Here is a 22,457-nt window from a genome sequence, read left to right on the forward strand (position 1 = left end):
CTGGCCTCCTGGCAATTATGAGTCCAATATTTGCTCTTATTTTCTCCACCAGAAAGATAATGTGAATGTTTGCGTGTTCGTGAGTGAACGTGCATCTCTGTCTGTCCGGGGCTAATATTGTGTTCCGCTGCAGCAATCTGCATTATATTATAGTTGCCCAGTTTTAACTGCATTCTCAAGGGCCCTGGTTGCCATAACTTACTTCCCTGCCTTTTTGGCCAGGCCTTCATTGTAAATGAGAACTGGTTCTCAATTGATTTATCTGGTTAAATAAAGGTAGAAATAAATAAGATATTGTTTTATACTGCCGTCAAGCCTGCTGACTCTTAACTTGACCCAGTCGGGGTCGCTATAGTGATACAGCAGCTGAGTGCATCTCAAAGTTGTAAACCAGACACTCAAATCAATGATTCGTAAATAGTTCAAATAGATTGTCAACATGAAATATATACTTTACAGCTACAACTAACAACTTTAGCTTTTGTCAGGTAAAATGTTTCCTAACGGTAAACAACAGTCATACAAGCTTCAACCACTAGTGGTGACATCTCAAAGGATACAGATGTAATGCTGCCTCTGAAATCACATGAGAACCTACTTCACATGGATCCAGCCACACTTTAATGTCGTGTGTCTCTACCTCCTCAAAATATATTTTTCATTTGTCTTTGGAAGTCCAGCAATACAAAAATATTTGACATATTGTCATAAATCATTTGGAAAGACTAAAAGCAAAAATGTATTTATCTCACAAACAAATATGAACTGTGAAACTAAAACTATAGTTAATTACTCTATTACTATTGTTGCACTCAACACCACAATGCACTGGCTGACATTAAACCCCTCTAAGAACACATCAGTCACACTGATTCATGGTGAGATTAAAACCAAACACACAGCACCTAAGGCAACACCACTTGAGAGACTGTTAATTATTGTATCTACGTGCAAACAATGCCACATTAAATGTATGGATTTTAGGTGTAATCCCTCACAGGTTATGTCTTTACAAGCAATTTATATAAAAACCAACATGTACATCAATGACACGACCAAACTGTTTAGGCTCGAATATAAAAAAAATTAAAAGTCTGTGGACATGTGAGCTCTCAAGTGTACTTATTATTGACAGATATAGAATCTGATGTAACCACAGTGTTTGGCACACCATGTTGTTCGAAGCTTTACGTTCAGCTTTTCTTCACGATTAGTTTTTGTTCTTTGAACATCACCACAAACGCATCTGAGAAGCAATCACTGCTTGACATTTAATCGCTTGGGTTTTGTGACCACATCACATTGAGTTAATGTAACCAGATTCTGACTCGTCTGTTGATTGTGTGGCTAAATTGGATTTTCATCCAACCGTTTATCCTCCCCCGCCATTAGCAGCCATTTTAGATATATCATCCCGTCATCCCAATCCGACATTTACGGTTAAAGAAGGTACGCCACACCAACAAGGCTATCAGGTTCTCTACCTTTCAGTCAGATGCTGTGATAACACCGTGTTGGAGTAATGTCTGCCGAATGCATTGTGCGCTGGATTTGCCTCATTCGCAGTAATGAGACCAAATTGGAAAGGCTGTGATCCTTGAGAGAACCGACTTTTCACCGTTGACTGGATAGTAATACGTTCCTCCTCTGCAAACAGCTGACCTAAATACATTATCAAATGTTGAAATAGAAAGAAATATTTAGTTCACCAATGTGAAGAATTTAAAATGGAAACATTTTCTTTTTCTTTCTTAAAGAACACGCAACAGTGTGATCAGAATATTTAAAGGTGAATTATGGATTTTGCTGTGTTTGAGTTTTACATAGAATGGTCATTTATATGAATGGTTAACAAACCAGCACCAAACCAGTCAAAATATGACTTGCATACTTGGCAACAGTGGAACCATATAATGGTTTATAGTAATGTAAATATAAGAGTCTCTTCCAAGGAATGTTACGAATGCTGTTGAATGTCAAACGTTTCTACATTTATGTTGGAAACTCATGTAAACTACACCGGTCAACAGTCAACACACATCATAATCTCTTCTGTAAAAACTGTAATCCTCTTAATCTTCATGGAGGCATAAACATCCAGTATGTTGTCCAGTTTTCATCCACCTCCCTGCAGATATTACATGGACGCTTTCATTCAGATTCAATGAACACTTAATCACATACACGGTGCAGTTATAAACACACAGCTCATAGTCCCCCAGAGACTAGAATTCAAAGTGTTTTAATTAACAGTTGACAGGGAACCAAAAGGCTTGGGACTGCAGGTTGGCTGAGCAGATACAATGCCGCTTGTCCCGTGTTACATGGCCGACTTGAAGAAAGGCAATGCGGCTACATGTTGTCAATTCAGGTGGCCTGAGTGATTGGAGATAGAGTGGGGAAGGGTTGAGACAAATCTCTCATAATTCAGGCATTGCCAGAATGGTCATTTGTCCCTAAGTAAGATGAATGAGGCGGGGGTTGAGTGACTGGCTGATTGAACCGATTCGGGCTATGAGGAAATTGAGTTGCCTGACCCATCACGGGCCAACAGGGTGGGGTAGTGCAGAGCAAAGGAGGGAGACATGGGTGTAACACCTGGACCCCAGGAAACACACGAGGCAGTTTGAACATCTGAATCAACTAAGATTAAAATATCCAAGATTGTGGGGCAACTGGACATAAACGGCGGTATGAGAATCCTTTCAAAAGTAAATTTAACAAAGCTTCATCGTCTACATTAAACAAATAGTAGTAGTAAAGTGTAATTTTAAGATTAGAGTTGTAGTTCAAGGGAGCCTTTTCATAAATATACATGAATATATTACAAGTATATATCACATCGTAAATTTCCGTACAGTTTCAAGATATTCTTGATTTTTCCCATGTAACTCTAAAGCAATGTGCGCGGATTTAATATTGTGCCTATTAAATCAATTCTTACATGTCTTAGACTATTCCCAAATCAAAGGCCTCATGTTAATGTTGCCTGAACATGTTTTGCTCAAACTGAGCATGCTTTTGACTAACGGCGAGCTCCAATCAGCAGCTGTTTCTGGAGCTTTCAAAATGCCTCACATGATCTTCCATAGCGGAGGGATATTTATTATCTGCGACCATTTAACTGCCGCTAAATGGCCCTTGTGGAGGGATCATATTGTCATGTTCGCAATGCAACAACTTGACAAAGCTTTATTTGGTAATTCTAGTCAAGATCCAAAGCTTTAAAATGATACCAAATACGACATATATCACCAAAATGAAATGGTAGAGAGCTTTCCTCAGCACAAATAGATACATACTACAGACATATGAAGTCATCACTCAGTGTTTCATGGGGTTAAACAATATCATATGGACCTGCAAACATATTTAAAAACTGAATGATAGTTCATCGCTGTTGCGAGAGAAACAGTAAGCATGTGCTGCGTCTCATATCAACGGTGTGTGGGGCCGAGCTCACGATGGGATATTTCAGTGGTGGATTACTCCGGCATGTTGATCTTATACCACATGACAAAGAATGTGGCCCTCTCAAATGACAAGCATTGGCAGTCAGTCACTCACATCCGACCTGACAATAACAACGAGGCGACCAGTGGGGAGCGTGGTGCCTGTACAGCAAGTCATTTACCAGTGCTGAAAGAATGTTTTAGACGGGTCAAACCTTTTTCAATTCTCAAGTGGTCAACGGGCAGCTTGAGGAAGTTGGATCTTGATTTTGGATGCCTGGGTTTATTGGCAAGAATGAATACTGTATTTTTCATTTTTCATCTCGTCATTCTAGCAGGTAAGAACACATTTAAAACTAAATTAAATGTCTGTTGGTTACATGTTGAAATATATGTGTCTGCTTTGCTTGAATTACTTTTAGTGTTTGAAGTATAACACCTATACAAAGTCTACAAGAACAACCAGTTAACTCTGTCTGTTTATTAAATGTATTGAGACGTTAGGTCCGTACTAGGTAATCAATTTCAATCAACAAATCTAATGAGCACATTTTTATTCTTTGCAAACCAGCTATTTGATTGACAGGGCCATGTGTGCTGTTGTCATTGAGCTTTTCAGCCTTTTGTCTGTCTGTCACTTCATGAAGTCACTTGCATAATATATTCATGTGATTTCTTATTTTACTGAGTTGAATGTCGGGAGAATCGTTCAACCATTCAAACACGTTGCTGTAAAATGACCTTCGTTTTAAGGTCAGCTGAAAGATGTAAGGAGATCCTCCTCTGGCTGCTGACAGATATGTAGTGGGAAGAACATAAGAACATCTCTTTTAACAGCCTCACTGGGGTGCTACTGAATGTTTGAATGCACTATTTCCAAATGTATACCCAAAATATATAAAATATATACACAAATACAAACATTTACACTACAGATCTACAGGTCTGTGCTCAACTCAATTGAAGTAAATAAATGAAAATACAGTCTTTTTTAAACCACCAAACATATTTATTGCCCAGCTTTTGTAAAGATTTTCTCTGTGCATACTGTACACAAGTACATATGGGTCAGTTTAAGTTTACAAGCACATATATTCACGAACACCTAACACCGTAGTATGACACTTGTACCATCTATTTTTAACTCATATTAATTGAAGTCACCTCAAGTATCAGATGTTCTTAAAGCGACATTCTACTTTGGCGCAACATGATAATGTTACAACTTTCACAAGATGGAGTAGCTTGAGGAGTACAGTGCACCGTCTAAATGCCGTCAATAAAGTGACTGTAAACAACACACTGTGTATGGTGTGTTTTTTATTTATTATTTAGGTGCTGCCTGGGCCTCTTATGATGAAACACGTCTGGTCAAAACTCTCTTCACTGGTTACAATAAGGTGGTCCGGCCTGTCCATCACTTCAAGGACCCGGTGGTGGTTACCGTGGGCCTTCAGCTCATCCAGCTCATCAGTGTGGTGAGGTGTCATGTAACACACCATATCAACGTCTGCATTAAGATTCACTGTCATCAACTGTCTAAACATATTGATCTGCATTCACAGGATGAGGTCAACCAGATTGTCAGCAGCAATGTGCGAGTGAAACAGGTTTGTTAAATGGTTTTTTTACATTGATGAGATATCATGAAAGAAGATACTTCATATTTACGAATAGAAATGTCAATAATGTACTAATAAAAATATGGAAGAAACAAATGGGCAAAAATACATCCCCATGCTTCTTTAGCTACAAATTATAGATGTCCCAAATGTGAACAAAATGAATACTGCCGCCAAGAAATTTAAGCATTTGAATAAATATTTGATTGCGCAAATGTTGAAAGTACACTGCTAAGATTTAAAGAACACGACTATGATTTGAAGAGTTATAGACAAATAATGTTGTGACTTGATAAATTAACCACAAAAAAAAATGACTGATTGACGACAATAGGCAAGCGATACAATTAGTGCAATAAAAGAATACTTGTTATGCCAAAGAGATTACAGATCGATTCAATCCACATTCAGTATGTTGCTATACATATGAAGAAAACCCCTTCAAACCAAATGGTTGATTCTAAGTGAAGAATGGTTAGTGAGAAATATACGAGGTGTGTTATTCTACTATGAATTTGAAATAGCACTGAAATTGAGGAAATATAATTATATAGCAATTAATGAACTATTCCTTTAAAATATGCATCTGTACAAAATGTGTCACCACTGTGTAGTATCACAGCGTGTATTTTTTGTTCTGCTCATATTTGCTTTTCCTTACAAAATAAAACATGAATAATGGTGATCGAAGTGCTGTCCGTTGTTCTAGGCATTCTTTTCTGTTTATTTCAGCAATGGAAAGATGTGAACTTGCAGTGGAACCCGATGGATTACAGCGGCATCAAAAAGATCAGAATTCCCTCCACTGACATTTGGCGGCCGGATCTGGTTCTCTATAATAAGTAGGTTATTTTTTCAGGCTATATTTGATCCATGCCACATCCCTTTTTTAGGAAACCTGTTTTTTCTTCATTTCAATAAGATGTCCATGACTGTAAGCATCCAAGCGTCTATAAACAATTACCACACCAGTAATGTTTCTAATCATACGTCCCTGTACTCCAGTATGCAGCATGTGAAAGCTCAGATTTCTTTGGGCTAAATCTGGATTGTACATTGACTCTCCCTCTCACCATATGCTGCGTCCGACAAGCTGCTTTTCCTCCTGACAACGAGCTCCGCTGTCACAACTTGTGCCAAGCCGAGTGCTGGTTGGCTGGGGTGCGCTACCAGCGCTGACCCCTCCTCAGGCACTGAAGTCCCCTTGTGTTAACATTTAACTTATTATCTCCCATGTTGATGCTGTCTGTGCCCGCAGTGCTGACGGAGACTTTGCCATCGTTCACGAGACCAAAGTGCTGCTGGAGTACACAGGAATGATCACATGGAACCCACCGGCCATCTTCAAGAGCTACTGTGAAATCATCGTGCTGCATTTCCCCTTTGACCTCCAGAACTGCAGCATGAAGCTGGGTACCTGGACCTACGATGGAAACTTGGTCGTCGTCAATCCCGTAATTCTTTTCAGGCCATTTCTTGAGAAGAATAGTTCTATATTTTGGGAAATGTGGTTCTTTGCTTTCTTCCAGAGAGTTAGATGAGAAGAACAACACCAGTCTCATGTCTTCATGTATATAATATAAGGCTACAGACACTGACAGTTAGCTTAGCATAAGCATTAATAAGAAACAGCTTGTCTGGCTCTGTACAAAGGTCAAAATCTGCCTACGAGCATCAACAAATCTCACTAACTAGCAGATTACATCTAGTTTGTTTCATGAGTACATAATGAAAGGGGGGTAACTATATATTACAGTGAGTTTTATGAGGGCTTTCGTGTCAGGCCATTTTGTGGCCATCACCACTGACTTTTTTGTACAAAAAACTGTAGTTACTCCTTCATGATTTATACTTATACCCACGACAAGTTAACTTGTATTCCTCACTTAACTAACACCACAAATGTAAAATACATAACAAACTAAACCAAACTACGATACTATCCTAAACCTAATATAAACAGGTGCTCTGAAAGCTGGAGTTCCTGGACATTTATATGAGAACATACACACACAACATGTTTCTAAGATATATCATTGAGGATATATGTTGGTTAATTAATGGCTTGTAGGCCTACCTTATGACCAAGCCAGGCTAGCTGCTAGCCCCTGCTTTCAGGCTTCACACAAAACTAAGTTAAGCAAAGCTAAACTAACTGTCTCCTCTCTTTAGATTCATACCATACAGAGAACGAGTGGTGTTGATCTTCTTATCAACTCTAAATCAGCCTTTACTCATCATCCTGTTTATTGCCTCTTCACCAGGACAGTGACCGCCCTGATCTGAGTAACTTTATGGAAAGTGGGGAGTGGGTAATGAAGGATTTCCGGAGCTGGAAGCACTGGGTGTATTACGCTTGCTGCCCAGATACACCTTACCTGGACATCACCTACCACTTCCTCATGCTGCGGCTCCCGCTGTACTTCATCGTCAACGTCATCATCCCCTGCATGCTCTTCTCCTTCCTGACTGGTCTCGTCTTCTATCTTCCTACAGACTCTGGTATGTTAACACAGATTTCACATGATGGATTTTCACTGGAATCTAACCTTAAGTCTTAGTTAACAGCATAATGACAATACGACAAAAATTAAAAGGCTATTTTATTTTAACATTTTCAAAAAGCCTTCATCACACACAATATGTGTAGAGTAACTCATAATATATATATATATGTATATATATATACATATATATACATAAATATATATATAAATATATAAATATATATATACATACACAGCACTTTCCATGTAATTGAAATACAAATGTAACAAAGTGTTGCGTTTGCTTTTGTGATATGTGCTTAAAATGTTTTCCAATCAAACATCTGAAATCAGGAAATCTGTACTTGCCAAGCAATAGTTCAACATTTTGGTAAATATGTTTATTTGTTTTCTTGAAAAGATTGATACCACTCTCATATCAAGGGCACATATGAAACTTATCCGAGGAGACGGTTATTGGAACTGAGCACTAATTACCCATTAGAGTGAAGTATTCAACTAAGCTGACAGTTTCCTTGTTGTAGTTTCATGATCAGCCCACAGACATGGAAGATGTACATGAGTATCTAACTCTCAGGAAAGCAACTTATTTCCAAAAATGTCATGAAGGACAGTAAGTGTTATTCACCTCTGAACTGCCCGGTCGAGGGTAGTAGTCTGTGTGTGATGTACTATGAAATGCTCAATAATGCACTTCGATGCACACTGTATATGTATCATTAGGGATATGCAAAAGAAAAGTATGTATGTATGAGCAAATTGTTAAGAAACCTTCTGTAAACTTTCTACATTTTCTTAATTATATCAGGAAAACACAGATATGATATGATAACCAACATGTTGGACACATTTGTGTCCCTAAATCTGAGCCATCAGCTGCTGCAGAAACTGCATGGCATGTGTGCACATCTGGCCATGTTCCCCGTGTGTAGGTCTGCCTCATTACCCAGGGTCCCTCTGTGTTGTCAAGTCTGAAAGCAGGCCGTTGCTTTAATGTATAATAGATCACTTGATTCCAGTTTCTGATCCGACTGCTGACAGGAACGAGGAGAAGCTGGTGCTGAATAATGCTCTCTCTGGGATAACTGCTCGCATGACAAAAACATGTCTTACATTTCTCTCGTGAAATGGTGTCAGAATCTGTTTACGTGTGCTATTTTGGGATTAAAAAGCAACGACACAATGTCTCACGCTCTGCAAATGTGATTGGCTGGTTTGGTTGATCAGTGCAGTTATTGTGTTGTTGTGTAAATACTACCCTGATTGGATGGGAAGGGAAGGAACAAATGTACTCATAGCAACAGCTTTCCCTTGTGGCAATGTGTTAAGAGTGCATGGTGTTGGTATCAAAAGCCAATACGCGGTTTAAAGTGGCAGCTCCACAATTCCAACACCGGTTTCAGGGTTATTCATTTCATCCAGTCTTTTAACGTACAGGATGTGTTTGAACAACACAGAATGCGTTATGGTATGTTCATTTTCTCACTGAAAAAAACACCTTCTCCTCTTTAACTAAATCTATTTTCAATTTGAAAAATGTTGGGATGCTCATTGTGATCTAAATGTAATCCAAGATATTGTTAAGTGTATTTAAATTAATGTGTGATCTTATAAACGGCACAATGTAAAACAATCACACATCAAGGTCATTTCAGTCGCTGTTTTAAAGCTTTTTATCATATCACATGAGCAAAATCCCTCTGATGATGAAGAGCAGATGCTACTAAAAGAACCTTGAGTCGAGATCGTTTTGTCAAATTTATTTAGTTTTGCTTTCCATCCGGTTACTCATCTGGACCCTTTGGCTTTATCCTATCCTTCTCATCATGTCTGAGAAACATCGGTTAAAAGGTCGATGCAGTATTTATTGGAGCTGCATGTTGCATGAAGTTCTCTAAGGGCAATGAGGATGTTTTGTTGTGTCTCATAGGTGAGAAGATGACTCTCAGCATATCCGTCTTGCTGTCTCTGACTGTGTTCCTGCTGGTCATTGTTGAGCTGATCCCCTCTACCTCCAGTGCTGTACCGCTCATTGGGAAGTACATGCTCTTCACCATGGTCTTCGTCATTGCCTCCATCATTATCACTGTCATCGTCATCAACACCCACCACCGCTCCCCAAGCACTCACACAATGCCGGACTGGGTCCGCACGGTGAGCACAACAGCAATGATTGAATAGAAATGAATTGGTCCTCTTCCTAAATTCAGTGACCCTTCATCTTTTTTCTCTGTATTATTGTGCCATCTAGTGGTAGTATATAGAATATCTGTTTGTTTGTTTTTTTTACTCCAACTGCTATGATGTGCAATGTCCCTTGACATTGTGCATTTCTTTTGTCTTTCTATGACAGGTTTTTATTGAAACCATTCCCAACCTCATGTTCTTCTCAACAATGAAACGCCCAGGAAAAGAAAAGCAGACTAAATCCAGTATTTATGGTGCTGATTTTGACATCTCAGACATCTCTGGCAACCAGACCACTTCTGTTACCTACCAGACACCCATCACCAAGAACCCTGACGTCCGCAGTGCCATTGAAGGAATCAAGTACATCGCAGAAACCATGAAATCCGATGAGGAATCCAACAATGTAATCTCTCTCACACAGGAAGAGTCACTAATATGGTTCTTTAAGCATTCTGGCTGTTGTGTAAGTGACACATTGTCATTCTTCTCTTTCCAGGCTGCTGAAGAGTGGAAGTTTGTGGCCATGGTGTTGGATCATGTTCTGCTGTGTGTGTTCATGGCTGTGTGTCTCATCGGCACGTTAGGCGTGTTCGCGGGCCGTCTCATTGAGCTGAGCATGCTCTGAAGGCCTGCAGCTTCTCATATTTGTTGCTTTATGTGAAATTTTACGACCTTTGTTTTGGGATCTACTGTATGTTGCCCAGCAGCATTCTTCACACTGCATGTATACAGACATCGCTGCTTGCTCTTAAGTGTTGCGGTCCTATTTAGCATTGTAAAAGAGCATGATGCTCACAATTTCTTTATGATATTTTTGTGTGTGTTTTTTTTTAGGGAAGATATATGTGTGCAATTGAAATGTTGATGTTCATTCTAAATAAAATGTTGGAATATTGTCCTTGATATGTTGATATGTGAAACAGCTGAATAAAAGGACTTATCAGTTTTCCAGAAGATAGAATTACACATTAACTCTGATATGGAGTTTGGACCATTTGATGATACTGCTTTTGCACTTGCCCTCAGGACACGCAGGCTATGTTGGCCAATAGAAACATTAGCTTTCTGAAGCACTAATGTGTTTCTCTATTCAGCATTCACCACGTTTTACTGGACTATTTAGATAGGTTTATTTTTCTGACAACTCCATTTCACATTCAAATACAAATGCAGATTAGGTTCCCTGGAGATATTAACATGTTTATAGTTGTCTATACACACAGACAACAGACATTACGCAACAATGCGAGAGCATGACAGTTCCAAAGCAGTGGAAGTTGTAGGCTTAAAAACTAAAACAATTTAAAAAATGAGGGAAAGGGCAAACATAAATTACAGTTCTCTGTGGGCATATCCCGACAAATTATCCCAGTCAGATTAATGTCATTGTCACATGGTCCATTATTAACATACAGATACTTATTACTGCAGTTTTAACTAAATAAATACTACTTTAAAACTTGATGAATGAATGATGAATATAAGTATAACCTATTTCCAAATTACTTTTTGTTAGTTGTTTTTACTGCTAAGTGAATCTATAAATGTTGCGAGTGCGACAGATGACAATGTTTGTTTCCCCTTAATTTTACTTTGTTTAATGGGAATATGTACAAAACACCTTTCACCTGCCAATTACAGGCTTCTTTTTGAGCAAGCTTTATAAAATATATAATTACTAAAAAAAACATTTGTATATATCACTACAATGCACATACACTACAATAATAGTATGACAGTTAAACAACTTGGAACAATTTACCAAGCAAGTCTTCACAATACAATGAGCTTACACGCTTTTTGCTAGTAGTCAAGATGAGGAGTATATGTATAGATATAAAAGCCCAATAAATTGAAAGTAAAAAAGGATAACATCGTTTATATATTGAATATTGTTGGCGAGGGGCAGCTGAGTTGTGCAGGTCCAGTAAGCCCCGCCCCCTCCCGCCGTCTGGAGAATGTGATTGGTTAAATCGCTGTTGACAATCGGAGATTCTGAAAACTGCTGGTCGGGAACTAAACTAGCGTTCAAAATATATCTATCACGCAGTTTGAACAGAATTATCGGAACAGTTTCCTTTTAGCTCCATATAGTTTCGACGACACCCTTTCTCTCGGTTCACCATTTGAGCTAACGCTAGCTGGCACTCCGACACGCCAGAGGTGAGTAACTAACCGTGATACTCGCACCGACGTTGAAATGCTCGTGACGTTGTTTGAGTTCACTAACGCAGTTGTCTGTCCTCCTCATGTTTACACTTTCAGTGTCACGGCAGGACAATGACATGACTTCCCCACCGGCATGACTGGTCACCCTGGAGGGAGGACCAGCGCAATGGAGGCACTGGAAATCGCCAGCAACTTAAACGTTTCCCATGAGTTGGGGGGAGACATGGACTCCTCGCCCAGCATGTCCATTGACAAACTCCTTCCGGCTCTGCTGGAGTGCTTTGGGATCATATTATGTGGGTACATCGCAGGGAGGGCGAACATCATCACGCCCACGCAGGCCAAAGGATTGGGGAGTTTTGTGTCCAAGTTTGCCCTCCCAGCGCTGCTGTTCAAGAACATGGTGCAGCTGGACTTTGGGAATGTCATCTGGCCATTCCTGTGGAGCGTCCTCGTTGCCAAAGTGGCTGTGTTTGTCCTCGTCTGTGTCCTCACGCTGATAGTTGCCAGTCCTGATGGCCGCTATAGTAAAGCTGGGCTTTTCTCAATATTTGCCACCCAAAGCAATGACTTCGCTTTGGGATATCCCATTGGTGGGTATGATGCTGTGAGCCTACCACCCGCAGAGTTTTGTTTTCACTGCTATGACTGTAATCATCCCATCCTGCAGACTAAAATGATAATTATCTTTTTGTTACACGGTAAACTACCTCAACAAAGAGTGTTGTTGGATGTCACTGCTTTCAGTGGCCTCCCTTATTACCTTCGCATTGAAAATGTGGAAGGTTATGTTTTGATCGCCGTGTATTTATTTATTTATTTGTATGCGTGTTACTCTCATAACTCAAAAAGTATTAAACCGAATAGCATGACATTTGGTGGGATGATTGGTTATTATCCGGGGACCATTTGATTAGATTTTGGGATTGATCGGGTCAAAGGTCAAGGTCATGAAAAGGTCAACATCTTCTTTTTTACCTTAGCACGGTCAATTCTTATCCAATTGGCATGCAACTAATGCCAAAATGTTCATAATTCAATGCCCAATCTTGTGATATGCGAAGGTATGCGCTCTACCGAGTGCCCGTTCTAGTTAACAATGTGTTTACAAAACAACCCAGAGGTTGTGATCATTTCATAGCAAAGTTGGATTCATCGTTCTGTACTTTCTGAAATATTCACACCTCTTTTGATCATGCTTATGCATAGCTATCTTTGGAAAGGTGTACATGAAATCTATCCAAACTGGCCCAATGGTTCAATTTTGAGGGGAAAAAACCCTGTGCAATAATGGCCTATTTTCTCCCACAGAGAAGGGTTTTAAATGTAAAAATGTATCATGGGTCATTTGTTTAAATGAGGCGTCTTGTACACAAGGATTGGGAGTGTGAAATCTAGGCCATGTTTTATACATGACTTTATTACTGCTTTTGTAATGCATGCTCCAACAAGTCAGATGTGCCAAGCATGTTTTGTTGATATTGAGTCTTTTGTCTCCATCCACAGTTGCGGCCCTATACCAGAGCACAAACCCAGAGTACCTCCAGTACATCTACCTGGTTGCACCTGTGTCCCTGATGCTTCTCAATCCCATTGGCTTTGCCTTCTGCGAGATCCAGAAGTGGAAGAATGGATCAAATCGCCAGCAGAGAAAACTCTTGATTTTGGGAATTGTCGTCTTACAGGTGCTGAAGAACCCTATCGTGTTCATGGTTGTCATCGGCATCATCGCCCATTTTGCCCTGCACCAGACAATTCCTCCCTTCATGGCTGAATTTGTGGACGGCTTGGCCAACTCTTTCGGGGGAGCAGCTCTGTTCTACTTGGGTCTGTCCATGGTGGGACAGTTGGGGAAATTAACCAGATCCACAGTCGTGACACTGATACTACTGATCACAGCAAAACTGTGAGTGGAAAAAACAACTTCAATCCTCCTGATGTCTACAAGAGATGCTTGTGTGTGATCAGATGGCCTCTTCCTTATGAGGCAGGCGCTTAGGAGTGTAGAGAGGCAGCAGGTTAGCCCTCCCAACATGTTGTTTTGTGCTGATGGTTTGGGTGACTCAGACATCTCCCACACCACAAGCCTTTTACCAAATGGAGGACATTGAGAGGTCTCAGGAGTGCGTAACATAATTGCTAGTCTGAGGATGTATATATTTTAGTAGAACTGCACTTTTCATTCTAGTGTTAACCTTACCCTCAAACAATGGTTCATGACGCCACTCTTTTGATTTTACTTTCAGGTTGCTGATGCCGCTGATTTGTAGGGAAATGGTGGATCTGTTGAACAACAGCAACACCAGTGCTTTGAACCACTCAAGCCTCTCCAATTATGCGTTTCTTTATGGATCGTTTCCCACTGCGCCAAGTGTGGCCATCTATGCCGTCTATTATAACGCAGAGCTAGAAGTTGTGAGTTGCTTACGTCTACCTGCCAATCTCTTATCCGTCATTCAGATTCTGAACGGTTCATTTCTTTTTATCTTACCTATGTGATTTTTAATTCTGCCTCCTAACAGGTAACCTCTGGGATGGTGATCAGCACTTTTCTCTCAGCTCCAATAATGTATGTTTCTGCGTGGTTACTTACAATCCGTTCGATGGATCCTCAACTTTTGATGAATTCACTGCAGAATGTCAGCTTTGACATTAGCATAGTGACCTTGGTTGCACTGGTAAGTTACAACTATAGACACTTTAGTTTGACATGTGTAACCTTGTTGTTGGCTAATATTTTATAACTGACTTTTTGACGGCTGTTTTTGTTGTTGTTGATTTTGTAATATCTCAGTATAATAATACTTCAATTGTATATAGCACTTTTCCAGGTACTTAAAGATGCTTTAAATAGGGCAGAGTAAACAAAAAACTGGAGACGCTATGCGTGAGTCATGTAGTGAAGGGTAGGGTGCAGGGGTTAGCAGGTTAAGGCGAGTTTGAAGAGGTTTTGAGGGCTTGCTTGAATGATGAGAGAGTGGGAGCCTGAAGGATGTGGAGGGGGAGGGTGTTCCAGAGGGGGGGTGCAGCAGCTGAGAAGGCCCTGTCCCACCAGGTCTGGCGCTTGGTCCTGATGGTCTTCAGAGTGTTTGCACCGGTGGACCTGAGGCAACGGGTTGGAGCTTTGAGGGGGAGGAGGTCTGAAAGGTTGGGAGGGGCAGGTTGTTATGGGATAAGTAGGTGGTGAGTCATATGTTAAAGTCTATCCTGTATTTGACCGGAGTGATGACTTCATAGCGGCGGGTGAAGTTCTGAACATATTGTAGTTTATTTACTTGGTTTGAGGAGTTTGTTGATGGTGGAGAAAAGCATGTTGGGGTTTGTTGGAGCCAGATTGGGTGATGGAGGATCAATGAGAGGATGGAGCGGTCTTTATATTGTTGTTGGTGCAGTTTGAAGGCATCAAGGTGAACCGTGAGTTCAGTTTTCTTTGCAAGCAGTCCAGTTGACGGCCCTGCACTTTGAGGCGGTGAAGTTGGTCAGTGTACCAGGGGGCGGAGTGGGTGAAGGAGACGAGTTTGGATTTTCTGGGGGTGACGACTTTAAGACGGAAGGAGAGTGCATCGTTATAATAATTGACATGGGCAGTGTAAATAGGTGCAGACAGAGGCAGAGACGGTGGCAGCCAATGGTGGAGGAGAGCGAGGGGAGGTCATGCTCCCCCTCGGCCGTGTCATCAGCAGACATAGGATGTCCTTCCATTGTTATGCTGACGACACACAGCTTTACATCAAAACTGCCCCAAACCCCTCTGCAGCCATGTCATGTGTCACCGCCTGTCTTGGGGAGATAAAGGCGTGGATGAGCAACAACTTTCTCCAGCTAAACAGCAGCAAAACTGAAGCCCTCCTTGTTGGCACTCAACACCAGGTTCAGACATCATCCATAACTCACCTCACCCTTGACAGTCAGGTCATACCCCTCTCCTCCACAATCACCAATCTGGGAGTTCGGTTTGACCCCCACCTGACCTTTACTGACCATATAAAATTCCTGTGCAAAACCTCCTTTTATCATCTAAAAAACATCTCCAAACTCCGCCCCATTTTAACCCTGTCAGACGCAGAGAAGCTCGTCCACGCCTTTGTCTCCTCAAGACTGGACTACTGCAACTCTCTACACTGGGATCACTGACAAGAACATCACCAAACTACAATATATCCAAAACAGCGCTGCCAGGGTCCTGAGGGGAGTCCGGAAATATGACCACATATCACCCATTCTCCAATCACTGCACTGGCTCCCTGTTTCATTCCGGATTAACTACAAGGTCCTAGTACTCACATATAAATGCATCAACGGACATGCACCCCCCTACCTACAAGAACTTATCACTCCCCTAACCTCCACCCGCACCCTCAGATCCACAGGCCGCTCGCTCCTTCGGGTCCCCGACACCAAGCTCCGCACCATGGGCGACCGGGCCTTTTGCTCGGCAGCGCCACGCTTGTGGAACAGTCTCCCTGACCACCTGAGGGAAACTCAGACACTGAACTCTTTTAAAACTGGCCTAAAAACCTTTTTATTCAGGAAGGCATTTCTTTTACCTTGAGTTAATTTATTGTCAGCTATTACATTCTGATTTTTTTTCTTTTTATGGGTTGCTTTAACTATGTTTTAATCGGTTTTATTTGTTTTTACTATATGTGTGGCACTCTGAGATTCTTTGAAGGAAGAGTGCGATAAAAATGAAATGCATTATTATTATTATTATTATTAAAGTAAAGTCATGCTTCATAATACATTTGTTCTATAGCATGCTCCTCCTGAACTGAAAACAGTTAGTTTGTTCTATAACATGGCACACATTCACCATTGAGATCATGTTTATCGAATGTAAATACAGAAAAATGTGTCTTCTTGTTAAATGTTCAGTCATTCAGAGGAAGCTGTGTCCAAACAGATGTTCTACTAACTTGTGGACCTACTTCCTCATACATTTTTCTTTTAAATAGATAACCTGCCAACAATGTTTAATAATAGTTGTATTCAGCATCTCTGCCATTTTCTGTATGTTGGTAAATATGAACAATTGAAAAATGAGAGTGTTTCTCTTACAGGTGTGGACAATTACGGTCATGTTTTTAAGCAAGAAATTCAAGCGGCTACCACACATGTTCACAGTCAACCTTTTCTTGGCACAGGTAAGCACATTTGCACATACTCACTAAATTGATTTTATTATCCATTAGCTGAATTGACATCTACCAGTAGGTATAACATCACATCATTCGTATGTTCTCCAGTTTCTAACTTGTATCGGGATGATCCTGTGGAACTTTGTGGTGAAAGAAGACAACTTTGTCGGGCAAGTCCTGACGTTTGCGTTATTATGCACCTCGCTCTACAGTACCTTTGTTTGGCCAGGTATGCTGTGTTTGCGCACAACCATATAGACACAATAACCCCACATTGATTTATCCTGGTGAGCTCTAAGCTCAAGTGTGATTGCTAATTCTTTCATGCATGTTTTGTCATTTTAGGTTTAATAGCACTGTCTCTTGTGCACATAAAAAGGTTTGAGGATGTGAAAGTTTCACCAGGCGTGTTCGTCATTGCTGGCTGGGGGTGAGTCATTTTAAGGAAAACAACTCGGAAATGAAACTAAGATGGTTTGACTGGTCTTCTAAAACATGTAGCCTCAATCAGAATAACTGCCCTAGAGTAGAGTAGAGACAGAAGAGCTTAGAATTGCATCCATGAGCAGGTATCTCCCATAACTCTAAGCAAGGCGACTGAGGGAGGTTTTACAGGGGGGGGGGGGGATGATGCCTCACTTGAATGTAATTTATCAAACAAACCTATTCACTTCCTGCTCATTTAATCTGCAATCCAGTGTTGTTAAGATGGTTTACCTTTTACATCTTGATCCTGTTTTGTGTTTGTAATTGTTGTCTCTTAATTGACAGGATTCCTGTCGTAGTAACTGCTGCGTTGCTCATTTTTGGGGTAAAAACGTCAGACACTATTAACTCTGCGTTCTTTTACGGCAAACCACAGGTAACAACATAAGTGGAACTCAATGGAAGCCATTTAAGAACTGCTATTGAACCCCCAAGGAATTACTTACATTTCCGTATGTGTGTTCTTTGACAGATAATCTGCACAACAATTGTAGCTGCCTTCAGTCTACTACTGGGTGGGAGCTCTCTGGTGTGTCTCAGTCGAGGGAGCTGGCCTCACAGTGACCAAAGCCAAGAGGGAAACTCTGCAGAGGAATTAGTGACGGAGATTGAAGCGGACACCCAGACTCTGATTGAGCCCACCACGCCTTCAGGAGATCTCAACAGAGGTACTTTCTCTCATGGAGACCATTCAACAGGAATGTTCATTTAACTCTCATATTTGTTTGATTAATGTAACCCTGATGTCACTGAATGGATACCAGTTTGATGATCTGTACCCCAGCATATGATAATCACTTGAGCATACAGAGGCAGTTCTGTCACCTTATCTTACAGTCGTCCACAAATAAACTGCGATGTAGGCAATGCAACGGCTGTCGGATGTTGGTCCCCACACAGATCATCTCAATTACACGAGTAGAAAAACACTTCTGCAATTACAAAATAAAACTTCTGCAGCAAACGAAAGAAAAAAATAAGGAACAAAACTGGACATACTGGATGTCATTATCTGGAGACCCACAATATATTAAGTTCCTGAAAAGTTAAGTCAGTTACTTAAAGTAAGCAACAAAGGGCAATGCTAAACTGATCATCTCGCATGTGACGTGTTCAAATCCCACACCTTGTACTTGAGCCTCAATGGCTTAAGTGTGTTACTTTGAAAGGAGATGTGAAGAAGAGGAAAACACATATTCATTATATGAATGTAATTCTTATGATATTAGGTTGTTGCAGTAAATCATGATTCTAACATTTCATTGCAACACATCCAAGTACTGATTATTAGTTGAATAATTAAACAAATACTCAAATCACAAAGGGAACGTTTCATGAAGATGCATGAAAACAGTCCTGTTGAGATATTTAATATATTGTTATGCCAACCACTGGCATATGAAATTATACTCTGTACCATGTACTGTAGGTATTTATCCCCATTTCGTATTACTCATATACTGAATGTGCTTTTTGCTTCTTGTGTGAACTGGGAGGATGTTTTAGTAAAATGTTAAAGAATGTCTCTCACTTTTATCATTGTGTTATCAGCGTGTCTCATATGTGAATGTGCACCACCCCAGCCCATGCCTGACATGATCACCAGCAGAAATATGAACGATGCTCCAACCACACTCACAGGTGGAGTATTGACCAGAAACAGACGCGCATTTGAATTCTGACAGCATTTAGAATGCAATAATGTCCAATAAGTGAAGTATCAGTTCAGAACAAAACATCACCATTGAATAATGTGCAGCTTTTCTCTCTCGTATTTTAAGTCTGTGTTCTGCTGCCTCCCGCAGGTCAGTGTGAGAATATCTGCGAGTCCTCAGACTGCCTGCTTGTCCAAGCGGAGGAGCGTAACCAGGTTGCAGATGGACAAGTGGGCCGTCATATACTCTTATGTCTGCTCCTGACTGTCAGCTTGCTCGCTGTGAGGAAACCACCACCTTTCACATTAAGTCAGCCTTACTGCTTGCATCATTATATTTAGTGCTTCACAAACCAAATCGGACACAAATGGCTGAGCCGTGTAATTTTCACCTCACTCAGTCAGTATCAAGGGAAGCCGTCTCAAAGAAACCCATTAGAAGATGTTTTGATTAGTATGTATTGGTCCCAATAGATAAGAAGTAAATTAAGTATGACTAGTTAATACCAATACAGTGTGTGTAATGTGGTTAACTGTGTTTCTGTGAATCAGAAAACAAAGAAGAAAACAAATACACATTTTTCAGGTACAGTGTGTAGCATTACGGGGATTTATGGGCAGACATGGACATAATAATTAATGATAATTAAGTATAATTTATTGAGTGTATAATCTCCTGAAAATAAGACGCCTTGTGTTTCCGTTACCTTAAAATGACCAATTGATATCTACATATGGAGATTGCCCTCTTTACCTCGTCCGTGATAGTTCTCCGACGCACGGGAGAAGTTTCAGTTGGTTGTAATCTGCAACCTCACGGCTAGATGCTACACACTAGAGCTTTCCATCAGTTCAGTACATTATCTGTTCTGTTACGCACACTTAATACATTGTTTTCATACATGTAACTCAACATGTTCAACAAGTGGTTTCTATCAGCAGGAGTAGCTAGTTGTACGTGTACACAAGCATAAAACTCTCTAAACTCTCTCACAGAACCTGTCCAGCTGCTTGTGGTTGCTCTTGAATAACATTCCTGGACGACTCTACTTGGAGCTGCAGTTCTTTTGTGCTGTGACCAACTATGGACAGGTTGGTGATCTCCACACTGTGGGACCAACATTTTGAGCATTTATTATCACACAGCAACAGTGTCATGACATGTTTTCTGTCTGCAGGGTTTTCTCTCCTTTGCTCTGTTTGGGCTGGACAAACATTTGATTTTACTGCCATTTAAGAAGAGGTAAACAACATTCATCTATTGCCCAAGTCGAAAGCCTGTTTGCAGTTGTTTACACACGTCATACTGCATGTTATGTGTATTTATACTGGGTGTACCCACACACACTACACTGTACTCCATGCATTTATATATTGTTTTTTGTTCATGGGGTTTAGGTTATACAGTCTGTGGTATAGAGAGAAGCAAGAAGAGCAGCCGCAGACTGATTTACCTGAGGAAATCAGGATGACCTGCACCCAGTTCACCAAATACCACAAGGACCAGTGTTTTCATGACATTGTCAAGAGGAGAAGGTGAGAGCACATCGTCCTACTCACTACTGCTCTTGTCAGAGGTTAATGTCTGACTAAACATGTTCTCTGATGTGTGGACAAACAAGTCCTGGTAGTCATTCACATCCAACAAAAATCCACTGTGAGCGTTATTTATATTAATATTTTATAGTTCTGGTGCTTGTGTGCTTCGTTTGCTTCTACTAATCAATAGACCTTTGGGTTCATGCTTCTTTTAACTCTAATAAGGTGTGGGAAAAGGACTGCGGTGGACAGTTTTCTTGGCTGTGAACTTGTGCAGTGGCTCCAGCAGGTGGGCTTGGCTCAGGACCTGGGTGAGGCGGTGCTCTATGGGATGCGACTCCAGCAGGGCGGCGTGCTGCAGCACATCATGCAGGAACACGGCTTCCAAGACAATCGGCTTTTTTACCGCTTCATGCCATAAGACACAGGGGTCAAAGTGCACATTTATTTTTGTTCCCAAATGTAAAGGGCATTTCAATAGAGCTAAAATGACATCAATACAACTTTAGGAACAACGCCGGCATTAACAGAAATACCTGCACCCAGACAGAACATTGTCAAACCTACGGTGCCAGAGCATAATGCATTGTGTTGAGATGCAACAGTTAATCGGGACCGGAGCCGGAGCTGTCAGATGATCATACATGTTCAGTGAATCCCCTGTTGAGCCTTTTTAACATAATCATTTATTTGTAGGTAAAACCTTAAAAGGGGAGTAGCTTGAATTGCAGTTTTAATCCCTCGATAGTTGGAAACTACACAGCTACTATTTGGAGATCAAATAGTCTGCTTTCCTTGTGCTGTTTGACCCAGTTGTATTGATGTCACTGAATCTGTTAATCTGCAATAAAGCTGGTGAATATAATGTTAGCATCGCTGAACAGGACTGATGGCCAAAACTAACAGCCATTCTTAAAGTGTGAGCCAAGACTTTGCTGCCTTTTGTAAGCATTTTAATTTCAATATGATGTAATTTTGTGTCATTTGGGCGAGACTATGCACAAATAGATCTCCTTCTAAAGAAACATATTGGTGCAGGGAAAAATACCACTCGTCTGCTGAATGTATTATTTTCTCGACTGGGAAACATCAGAGTTATCACTCTTCAACCAAAGCACTTTCCAACAAAATAGATAAAGGGAAGATGTGGTTGACTCTGCATCTATTTTTTCTTTGTTTCTAGTCTGTTTTATTCATGATTGACGTGTAATATTGCCAACAGCCAGTGTATTGTAGCTATGACAGCCTGCAGTTTGACTTTGCACTGATGTAGAATAGTGGTGACACTGGTAACCAGGGCTGTGCCAGTGGTATCCCAATACACTGTCAACAACATGCCAAAGCAAATGGCCTCTTACATGTAAAGTTATCATTAATAATAAATTATATCTGTATAAATGAGGGTCAGAACTTGATGATGCATTATGTTTTCTTGAAAGTTGACATTGGAAGTTGGGGAAATAAGAGCTGCTGTAGTTCTGATTTTTTTCTCAGGTATATAGTAATAAAAGTAGAAAACTAACTGCTTAATTATATATATATATTTTTGTAATTCGGTGCAAAGGTTTGTTTATTATTACCTCAGTTCATGTTTATAAACTGGTTTCAAATGTTTTTATTTAAATAAAAATACAGTGGCTGCATATGTCTGTATGGATTTTGTTACGTTATTCATGAACTTTCAAATCAAGTCTCACATC

The 22,457-nt window shown here is 40.5% G+C and overlaps 2 protein-coding genes across 3 annotated transcripts; both read left to right on the forward strand.

The window, feature by feature from the left end:
* Window positions 1–3,608: 3,608 nt before the first annotated feature.
* Window positions 3,609–10,669, forward strand: LOC130208873 (acetylcholine receptor subunit alpha-like). Its single transcript, XM_056438260.1, has 9 exons — window positions 3,609–3,790; window positions 4,788–4,930; window positions 5,018–5,062; window positions 5,807–5,916; window positions 6,333–6,528; window positions 7,339–7,576; window positions 9,512–9,735; window positions 9,935–10,174; window positions 10,268–10,669. Exons 1-9 carry the CDS (start codon window positions 3,748–3,750, stop codon window positions 10,394–10,396), a joined length of 1,368 nt encoding a protein of 455 aa, XP_056294235.1. The 5' UTR covers window positions 3,609–3,747; the 3' UTR covers window positions 10,397–10,669.
* A 1,104-nt stretch (window positions 10,670–11,773) lies between these two features.
* On the forward strand, window positions 11,774–22,400 carry gpr155a (G protein-coupled receptor 155a). 2 transcript variants are annotated; one of them, XM_056433213.1, is made up of 16 exons: window positions 11,774–11,934; window positions 12,037–12,533; window positions 13,447–13,846; window positions 14,187–14,355; window positions 14,463–14,618; window positions 17,001–17,084; window positions 17,187–17,307; window positions 17,424–17,508; window positions 17,850–17,940; window positions 18,037–18,232; window positions 19,116–19,205; window positions 19,370–19,500; window positions 20,215–20,310; window positions 20,397–20,461; window positions 20,617–20,754; window positions 21,044–22,400. In XM_056433213.1, the coding sequence occupies exons 2-16, from the start codon at window positions 12,074–12,076 to the stop codon at window positions 21,264–21,266; spliced, it is 2,505 nt and encodes an 834-aa protein (XP_056289188.1). In that variant the 5' UTR covers window positions 11,774–11,934; window positions 12,037–12,073; the 3' UTR covers window positions 21,267–22,400. The 2 variants fall into 2 exon arrangements, with proteins under 2 accessions (XP_056289188.1, XP_056289195.1); XM_056433220.1 differs by having other exon boundaries at window positions 11,775–11,934; window positions 20,983–21,273.
* Window positions 22,401–22,457: the final 57 nt, after the last annotated feature.

The sequence above is a fragment of the Pseudoliparis swirei genome, chromosome 2, assembly GCF_029220125.1.
Source record: "Pseudoliparis swirei isolate HS2019 ecotype Mariana Trench chromosome 2, NWPU_hadal_v1, whole genome shotgun sequence".
Classification (NCBI taxonomy): domain Eukaryota; kingdom Metazoa; phylum Chordata; class Actinopteri; order Perciformes; family Liparidae; genus Pseudoliparis; species Pseudoliparis swirei.